Source organism: Mizuhopecten yessoensis, unplaced genomic scaffold (assembly GCF_002113885.1).
Source record: "Mizuhopecten yessoensis strain PY_sf001 unplaced genomic scaffold, ASM211388v2 scaffold5991, whole genome shotgun sequence".
Taxonomy (NCBI): domain Eukaryota; kingdom Metazoa; phylum Mollusca; class Bivalvia; order Pectinida; family Pectinidae; genus Mizuhopecten; species Mizuhopecten yessoensis.
In genome coordinates, this window is record NW_018406325.1 from 72,097 (window position 1) to 82,638 (window position 10,542).

The 10,542-nt window shown below is 38.2% G+C and overlaps 1 protein-coding gene across 2 annotated transcripts in view; it reads right to left on the reverse strand.

Annotated features, from left to right (window-relative positions):
* Positions 1–2,683: 2,683 nt before the first annotated feature.
* LOC110451419 (steroid 5-alpha-reductase DET2-like) overlaps positions 2,684–10,542 on the reverse strand; it is a 17,753-nt gene continuing 9,894 nt past the window's right edge. Inside the window, exons 7-10 of one of the 2 annotated variants that reach the window (XM_021499424.1) lie at positions 5,158–5,255; positions 4,642–4,732; positions 3,679–3,768; positions 2,684–3,035 (exon numbers count right to left, since the gene is read on the reverse strand). In XM_021499424.1, coding sequence (XP_021355099.1) covers positions 2,972–3,035; positions 3,679–3,768; positions 4,642–4,732; positions 5,158–5,255 — 343 coding nt within the window. In that variant the 3' untranslated portion in view covers positions 2,684–2,971. Of the gene's footprint in view, positions 3,036–3,678; positions 3,769–4,641; positions 4,733–5,133; positions 5,256–10,542 lie in introns of both variants that reach the window. The other variant, XM_021499423.1, reaches the window with a different exon arrangement.

Genomic DNA, 10,542 nt, shown 5'->3' on the forward strand with positions numbered 1-10,542 from the left:
AGAGAGAACAGCACATTGTCAAGATAGAGAGAACAGCACATTGTCAAGATAGAGAGAACAGCACATTGTCAAGATAGAGAACAACACATTGTCAAGATAGAGAGAACAGCACATTGTCAAGATAGAGAGAACATAACCTCGTCAAGGTAGAGAGAATAACACCTCGTCAAGATAAAGAGAAAAGCACAGTGTCAATATAGAGAGAACATCACCTCGTCAAGATAGAGAGAACAGCACATTGTCAAGATAGAGAACAGCACATTGTCAAGATAGAGAGAACGTCACCTCGTCAAGATAGAGAGAACATCACCTCGTCAAGATAGAGAAAACAGTACATGTCAAGATAGAGAACAACACATTGCCAAGATAGAGTTTGCAACTTTCCAAGATAGAGAATGGTACCTTGCCAAGATAGAGAATAGCACCTTGTCAAGATAGAGAATAGCACCTTGTCAAGATAGAGAATAGCACCTTGTCAAGATAGAGAAAAGTACCTTGTCAAGAAAGAGAATAGCACCATATTAAAATACAGAATAACATGCAAAGGATAAGATAACATAAGTTATAGTTTTATTACAAATAGTAAAAGTGTAATGAACACGATTTTCTGATTTTCAAATTGTAAAACATGAACAGTATTATCAATTACTCAAATTCAGAAGAAAAGTCTTCCAAATGCAAAATAATATCATTCCAAATCCATAGGCAAAAATTTAAGAAATGGTAAATTATTGAAAAATACATACATTTAAAGCAAAATTAAGATATGAGTGGTTCTGTTACATCCAAGCCAAAATTAACACACCTTATAAGAAATATACTGATCTTCAAAATATAGTTGTATATAATTAGGTAACTATGACCTGCTCATTTTTTTATTTTATACATTTTAGAGGATAAATTTCCACAACAAGGAAACAATTTAAAGAAACAAAACTTGACTTATGCTTCCTGAGAGCCTGTTAAATATCACACCTAAACCATGTGTCATGTACTCATAAATTTGACCTGACACAGGTCACATACCAACATAACTTAAACAGTGGACGATCTTAACAACAAAAATTCACAGAACAAAAACTTGGTCAACATGTTTCAAGGATTCTTCTATAAGCCCTGATAGGCTGAATTTATATTCAAAATAACAGCCAATAAAAGTGAATATTCAAAGGCGAGGAATAAGACTTTAGACTAATAAATGTCATAAGGGAATGATTTAGAGAAAATCGGTGGATTATTAGAATTATTTAGACATCACCATATATTCCGCGCCCACTGTATAATGTACAAACATGCACACGCACTGATACACATACATACATTAGCATAAAGGCAGAGAAATACACATTTTATGCATCTAAACATTATCACAGTTTTTCTTATTCAACATCACAAAGTTAATAATGGTAAACTTTCCTGATAAAAAATACATGTTATAATCAACTAACATCATTTACATGATCAGGTGTATACATGTTATAATTAACTAACATCAATTACATTAACAGGTGTATACATGTTATAATCAACTAACATCATTTACATAATCAGGTAAATACATGTTATAATTAACTAACATCATTTACATAATCAGGTAAATACATGTAATAATCAACTAACATCATTTACATAATCAGGTGTATACATGTTATAATTAACTAACATCATTTACATAATCAGGCGATACATGTTATAATCAACTAACATCATTTACATAATCAGGTGTATAAATGTTATAATCAACTAACATCATTTACATAATCAGGTGTATACATTTTATAATCAACTAACATCATTTACATAATCAGGTGTATACATGTTATAATCAACTAACATCATTTACATAATCAGGGGTATAAATGTTATAATCAACTAGCATCATTTACATAATCAGGTGTATAAATGTTGTAATCAACTAACATCATTTACATATTCAGGTGTATAAATGTTATAATCAACTAATATCATTTACATAATCAGGTGTATACATTTTATAATCAACTTACATCATTTACATAATCAGGTGTATGAATGTTATAATCAACTAACATCATTTACATTATCAGGTGTATACATGTTATAATTAACTAACATCATTTATATAATCAGGTGTATAAATGTTATAATCAACTAATATCATTTACATAATCAGGTGTATACATTTTATAATCAACTTACAGCATTTACATAATCAGGTAAATACATGTTATAATTAACTAACATCATTTACATAATCAGGCGATACATGATATAATCAACTAACATCATTTACATAATCATGTGTATACATTTTATAATCAACTAACATCATTTATATAATCAGGTGTATAAATGTTATAATCAACTAGCATCATTTACATAATCAGGTGTATAAATGTTATAATCAACTAATATCATTTACATAATCAGGTGTATACATTTTATAATCAACTTACAGCATTTACATAATCAGGTAAATACATGTTATAATTAACTAACATCATTTATATAATCAGGTGTATAAATGTTATAATCAACTTACATCATTTACATAATCAGGTGTATACATTTTATAATCAACTTACATCATTTACATAATCAGGTAAATACATGTTATAATCAACTAACATCATTTACATAATTAGGTGTATAAATGTTATAATCAACTAACATCATTTACATAATCAGGTGTATAAATGTTATAATCAACTAACATCATTTACATATTCAGGTGTATAAATGTTATAATCAACTAACATCATAAGTTGTATGAATGTAATAATCAACTAACATATAAATAATTAGGTGTATAAATGTTATAATCCACTAACACCACTTACTTAATTAGGTACAGTATATATTGCAATAATCTACTAATATCATCAACTTAAGTCTAATGTCAAAATAAGGATGTTCCCTGAGTTATCTTTCCCTTTGTCTTTGGGCCAGTTGCCAAACATTCACAAGAGTATTTTTATGTTAACGGCTGTCTTCAAAATATGTATGGTATCAAAGCCTTCCTGTTTCTGGGGTATAACTCAAACTGCTGTTTGTACCTAAAAGAAAAAATACAGTTGGAAATTTAAGATTTGATAATTATTACCTAATACGGTAGTAGTACTCATTATCATTATGTATGTTTTATAACATAAATTTCTTGATGCTGCCCATACTATTCACATCCGACAAGCACACATCCTTTTTAGATTAGTGAAAACAATCACTCACCCACCCCTTACCATCGAGAGTTTGTTCTTCAATCCTAAACTCACTAGCAGATTTTACCAGAGAAGGACAAAAATCAGACTGGGAGAAAATGACACGTTATCTGTATATCCTAAGTGAAAGTATCACCAGTCATCCCTGCCATTATTGCCTATCATGTTTGTACCCTTTTATAAAGCTAGAACTCCAAGACATGGTAGATATAATTCCTACATTATAACTTCTGATCTTCTGGGTAACTAATGTCTAGACCTTCAACTGTGAACCATGTTACTCCCAGTCATTCACAGAAAAGTATTACCTAAGAAACAGATATATAACTGATATCTGTTTTATTTAAGTCACCTTTAACAAACAATGCAGAGAGAGAAAAATAAAAAAAGGAAGTCAAATGATGAAAACCTGCGTATCACAGGCATTACAAACTCACAGCAGTTTCTAGCCCTGACAAATTCTACAGTATAACGTACTTACCATTTGTGGTTATGCTGAGAACGAGGGACAAACGTGGCAGCAGAGAACAGGCACCACACTAGTCCTGGTAGTGACCATGTAGCTATCGCCCTGTAAACACAAATCACAGATCATGTCATGTAACGCTCTTTTTACCCAGTCACCGGTATCAATATACAAAGTGATACATTGCATCAAATCTCTCAAATTTATTCACGAATATTTTACTTTGGAAGTTCATGATTTCCAAACCAATGAATGAAATCGTTTATAGAAAGGTTCCCATAGGAAAATCAGTTAAGTGTTGAATGGAAGAAGTTGGAATGGAATTGTTTTAAACCAAAAATAACCATTAGGCATTGTCGCCCAGTATGCTGACTTCACAGGTAATGATTCAATTTTGAAAAGCAGACATTTTGTTTTTAAAGACATCAACATCAGTAGGTTCTTTGTTTGCCTTTCAAAAAGACTTTAAATGATTTTTGGAAGAAAATTCATACAGAAAGATTTCATGACCATTTTTAAAACACAAGACAATTTATGAGATTTTTTTTTACAAACGCCTTTTGATCATAGTGAGATTACCAAGTAAGATTTTATGATGTAACAAACTGTCAACTGTATTGTTATTTATCAGGCACTAACCCTAGTCCTACATGTATGCCACCTGGCTAATTTCCCTGTATTTGTATGCCTGCGTGCACGTGTGTGCTGGAGATGTATTGCGTTCTGTTTGTGGGACCATGCTTCCAATGGTATCATTGATAGTGCCACCTCACTTGAATGCTATAGCACAGATACTGCAACATCTACCCCAGACCATTTTATACTCCACCTGGGTTGTTGAAGTTGTGTGTACAGGAGAAAAACACTTTCTCTGAATATTGCTTGATATTTTGTCTTGCTGTCATTCAATACAAAATAATGCCTCATCTCTGATATATCAATCCAGACTTCCAGGTTTAATTTGAATACTTCACTTACCATCCCAGCCATTCTACGAGTTCCCCGAAGTAATTAGGACAGGTGACCAGCTCAAACAGTCCGCCATACGGAATGTAATAACCATTACAGCCTGTGGTAACAAATAATGTTGTTATAGACAAAATATTACACATAATCAAATATAGCAGTCTGTCTAGTACAGAAACCGAATACTTCAGACTGTACAGTGTCAACATGTCCCAACAATAAATGTTGTTATAGATAAAATCTTACACATTATCAAAAAGCAGAGAATATTGTTATATGAATCTTATGTACATGGTATTATAAATATGATATTCTATAGATATCAAATATATTTGTCTGATATTGTATATAGTCCAAGACCTGTTTTACTGGATCATTTTCATAAAAAGTAGACAACAGAATAAGAATTATATGCAGATCCAAAGATGAAATATTCTATGGACACAAATCTATCCAGAAAATTTAAAAAGAGAAAGTTTTAAATGACAATAAAATGAAGTTTACCGTCTTCAAGATTACAATCTTCACCTTTAGTGTTGCGGAGTGACTTGAGTTTCCAGTCAGCCCAGCGGTTGATGATGAAGCCGGACAAGAATAGCAGTATTCCAATGATGAACCTTGGATCACTGCAAAGTAAATCAAGTCCGTGAATTACTTACAAATTCTAGGGAACAGTGACAAGTGCCTTAAGAATCCATGTGACCTTAATCTGACTTCAGTTTTTCTTCCCAAGTGTTCCATACTGGTGGGTATACATATTTGTGTTAGTCATCTCATACATCTTTAAATTTGACCTTTGTTACCTCTGTCACTTTGACCTATCTAGTAGAACAGGTTTAACCTGCTAACCCAAGGAAAACTACAGGTACAGATCAACAACAAGGCTAACCCATGGAAAACTACAGGTACAGATCAACACTAAGGCTTACCCATGGAAAACTACAGGTACAGATCAACACCAAGGTTAACCCATGGAAAACTACAGGTACAGATCAACACTAAGGCTAACCCATGGGAAACTACAGGTACAGATCAACACCAAGGCTAACCCATGGAAAACTACAGGTACAGCTCAACCCCAAGGCTTGCCCATGGAAAACTACAGGTACAGATCAACACCAAGCCTAACCCATGGAAAACTACAGGTACAGATCAACACCCAGGCTAACCAATGGAAAACTACAGGTACAGATCAACACCAAGGTTAACCCATGGAAAACTACAGGTACAGATCAACACCCAGGCTAACCAATGGAAAACTACAGGTACAGACCAACACCAAGGTTAACCCATGGAAAACTACAGGTATAGATCAACACCAAGGCTAACCCATGGAAAACTACAGGTACAGACCAACACCAAGGCTAACCCAAGGAAAACTACAGGTACATATCAACACCAAGGCTTACCCATGGAAGACTACAGGTACAGATCAACANACCCATGGAAAACTACAGGTACAGATCAACACCAAGGCTTACCCATGGAAAACTACAGGTACAGACCAACACCAAGGCTAACCCATGGAAAACTACAGGTACAGAAAAACACCAAGGCTAACCCATGGAAAACTACAGGTACAGATCAACATCAAGGCTTACCCATGGAAAACTACAGGTACAGATCAACACCCAGGCTAACCCATGGAAAACTACATGTACAGATCAACACCCAGGTTAACCCATGGAAAACTACAGGTACAGATCAACACCCAGGCTAACCCATGGAAAACTACATGTACAGATCAACACCCAGGTTAACCCATGGAAAACTACAGGTACAGATCAACACCCAGGCTTACCCATGGAAAAATACAGGCACAGATCAACACCAAGGCTTACCCATGGAAAACTACAGGTACAGAGCAACACCCAGGCTAACTCATGGAAAACTACAGGTACAGATCAACACTAAGGCTTACCCATGGAACACTACAGGTACAGATCAACACCAAGGCTTACCGGTACAGATCAACACTAAGGCTTACCCACGGAAAACTACAGGTGCAGATCAACACCAAGGCTAACCCATATAAAACTACAGGTACAGATCAACACCCAGGCTTACCCATGGAAAACTACAGGTACTGATAAACAACAAGGCTTACAATGGAAAACTACAGGTACAGACCAACACCAACGCTAACCCATGGAAAACTACAGGTATAGATCAACACCAAGGCTAACCCATAGAAAACTACAGGTACAGATCAACACCCTACAGGTACAGATCAACACCCAGGCTAACCAATGGAAAACTACAGGTACAGACCAACACCAAGGCTAACCCATGGAAAACAACAGGTACAGATCAACACCAAGGCTAACCAATGGAAAACTACAGGTACAGACCAACACCCAGGCTTACCCATGGAAAAAGACAGGTACAGATCAACACCAAGGCTTACCAATGGAAAACTACAGGTACAGACCAACACCAAGGCTTACCCATGGAGAACTACAGGTACATATCAACACCAAGGCTAACCCATGGAAACTACAGGTACAGATCAACACCCAGGTTAACCCATGGAAAACTACAGGTATAGATCAACACCAAGGCTAACCCATGGAAACTACAGGTACAGATCAACACCCAGGCTTAGCCATGGAAAAATACAGGTACAGATCAGCACCAAGGCTTACCCATGGAAAAATACAGGTACAGATCAGCACCAAGGCTTACCCATGGAAAAATACAGGCACAGATCAACACCAAGGCTTACCCCTGGAAAACTACAGGTACAGAGCAACACCAAGGCTTACCCATGGAGAACTACAGGTACATATCAACACCAAGGCTTACCCATGCAAAACTACAGGTACAGATCAACAGCCTACAGGTACAGATCAACACCCAGGTTAACCCATGGAGAACTACAGGTACATATCAACACCAGGGCTTACCCATGGAAAACTACAGGTACATATCAACACCCAGGCTAACCCATGGAAAACTACATGTACAGATCAACACCCAGGTTAACCCATGGAAAACTACAGGTACAGATAAACACCAAGGCTAACCCATGGAAACTACAGGTACAGATCAACACCCTACAGGTACAGATCAACACCCAGGCTTAGCCATGGAAAAATACAGGTACAGATCAGCACCAAGGCTTACCCATGGAAAACAACAGGTACAGATCAACACCAAGGCTAACCTTACCCATGGAAAACTACAGGTACTGATAAACAACAAGGCTTACAATGGAAAACTACAGGTACAGACCAACACCAACGCTAACCCATGGAAAACTACAGGTACAGCCCAACACCCAGGCTAACTCATGGAAGACTACAGGTACAGATCAACACTAAGGCTAACCCATGGAAAACTACATGTACAGATCAATACCCAGGTTAACCCATGGAAAACTACAGGGACAGATCAACACCAAGGCTTACCAATGGAAAACTACAGGTACAGACCAACACCCAGGCTTACCCATGGAAAACTAAAGGTACAGATCAACACCAAGGCTTACCGGTACAGATCAACACTAAGGCTTACCCACGGAAAACTACAGGTGCAGATCAACACCAAGGCTTACCCCTGGAAAACTACAGGTACAGATCAATACCAAGGCTTACCCATGGAAAACAACAGGTACAGAGCAACACCCAGGCTAACTCATGGAAGACTACAGGTACAGATCAACACTAAGGCTTACCCACGGAAAACTACAGGTGCAGATCAACACCAAGGCTAACCCATGGAAACTACAGGTACAGATCAACACCCTACAGGTACAGATCAACACCCAGGCTAACCCCTGGAAAACTACAGGTACAGAGCAACACCAAGGCTTACCCATGGAGAACTACAGGTACATATCAACACCAAGGCTTACCCATGCAAAACTACAGGTACAGATAAACACCAAGGCTAACCCATGGAAACTACAGGTACAGATCAACACTAAGGCTAACCCATGGAAAACTACATGTACAGATCAACACCCAGGTTAACCCATGGAGAACTACAGGTACATATCAACACCAGGGCTTACCCATGGAAAACTACAGGTACATATCAACACCAGGGCTTACCCATGGAAAACTACAGGCACAGATCAACACCAAGGCTTACCAATGGAAAACTACAGGTACAGACCAACACCAAGGCTAATCCATGGAAAACTACAGGTACAGACCAACACCCAGGCTTACCCATGGAAAAATACAGGCACAGATCAACACCAAGGCTTACCGGTACAGATCAACACTAAGGCTTACCCACGGAAAACTACAGGTGCAGATCAACACCAAGGCTTACCCATGCAAAACTACAGGTACAGATAAACACCAAGGCTAACCCATATAAAACTACAGGTACAGATCAACACCCAGGCTAATCCATGGAAAACTACAGGTACAGACCAACACCAAGGCTAACCCATGGAAACTACAGGTACAGATCAACACCCAGGCTAACCAATGGAAAACTACAGGTACAGATCAACCACACGGCTTACCCATGGAAAACTACAGGCACAGATCAACACCAAGGCTTACCCATGGAGAACTACAGGTACATATCAACACCAGGGCTTACCCATGGAAAACTACAGGTACATATCAACACCAAGGCTTACCCATGCAAAACTACAGGTACAGATCAACACCCAGGCTAACCCCTGGAAAACTACAGGTACAGATCAACATCAAGGCTTACCCATGGAAAACTAAAGGTACAGATCAACACCAAGGCTAACCAATGGAAAACTACAGGTACAGACCAACACCCAGGCTTACCCATGGAAAAATACAGGTACAGATCAGCACCAAGGCTTACCCATGGAAAAATACAGGTACAGATCAGCACCAAGGCTTACCCATGGAAAAATACAGGCACAGATCAACACCAAGGCTTACCGGTACAGATCAACACTAAGGCTTCCCCATGGAAAACTACAGGTACAGCCCAACACCCAGGCTAACTCATGGAAGACTACAGGTACAGATCAACACTAAGGCTTACCCACGGAAAACTACAGGTGCAGATCAACACCAAGGCTTACCCATGCAAAACTACAGGTACAGATCAACAGCCTACAGGTACAGATCAACACCCAGGCTTAGCCATGGAAAAATACAGGTACAGATCAGCACCAAGGCTTACCCATGGAAAAATACAGGCACAGATCAACACCAAGGCTTACCGGTACAGATCAACACTAAGGCTTATCCATGGAAAACTACAGGTACAGACCAACACCAAGGCTAACCCATGGAAACTACAGGTACAGATCAACACCCAGGCTTAGCCATGGAAAAATACAGGTACAGATCAACGCCAAGGCTTACCCATGGAAAACTAAAGGTACAGATCAACACCAAGGCTTATCCATGGAAAACTACAGGTACAGACCAACACCAAGGCTTACCCATGGAGAACTACAGGTACATATCAACACCAAGGCTTACCCATGCAAAACTACAGGTACAGATAAACACCAAGGCTAACCCATGGAAACTACAGGTACAGATCAACACCCAGGCTAACCCCTGGAAAACTACAGGTACAGATCAAAACCAAGGCTAACCCATGGAAAACAACAGGTACAGATCAACACCAAGGCTTACCCAACTACAGGTACAAATCAACACCAAGGCTTACCCATGCAAAACTACAGGTACAGATCAACATCAAGGCTTACCCATGGAAAACTAAAGGTACAGATCAACACCAAGGCTTACTCATGGAAAACTACAGGAACAGATCAACACCAAGGCTAACCTTACCCATGGAAAACTACAGGTACAAATCAACACCAAGGCTTACTCATGGAAAACTACAGGTACAGATCAACACTAAGGCTTATCCATGGAAAACTACAGGTACAGATCAACACCCAGGCTTACCCATAGAAAACTACAGGTACAGATCAACACCCAGGCTAACCCA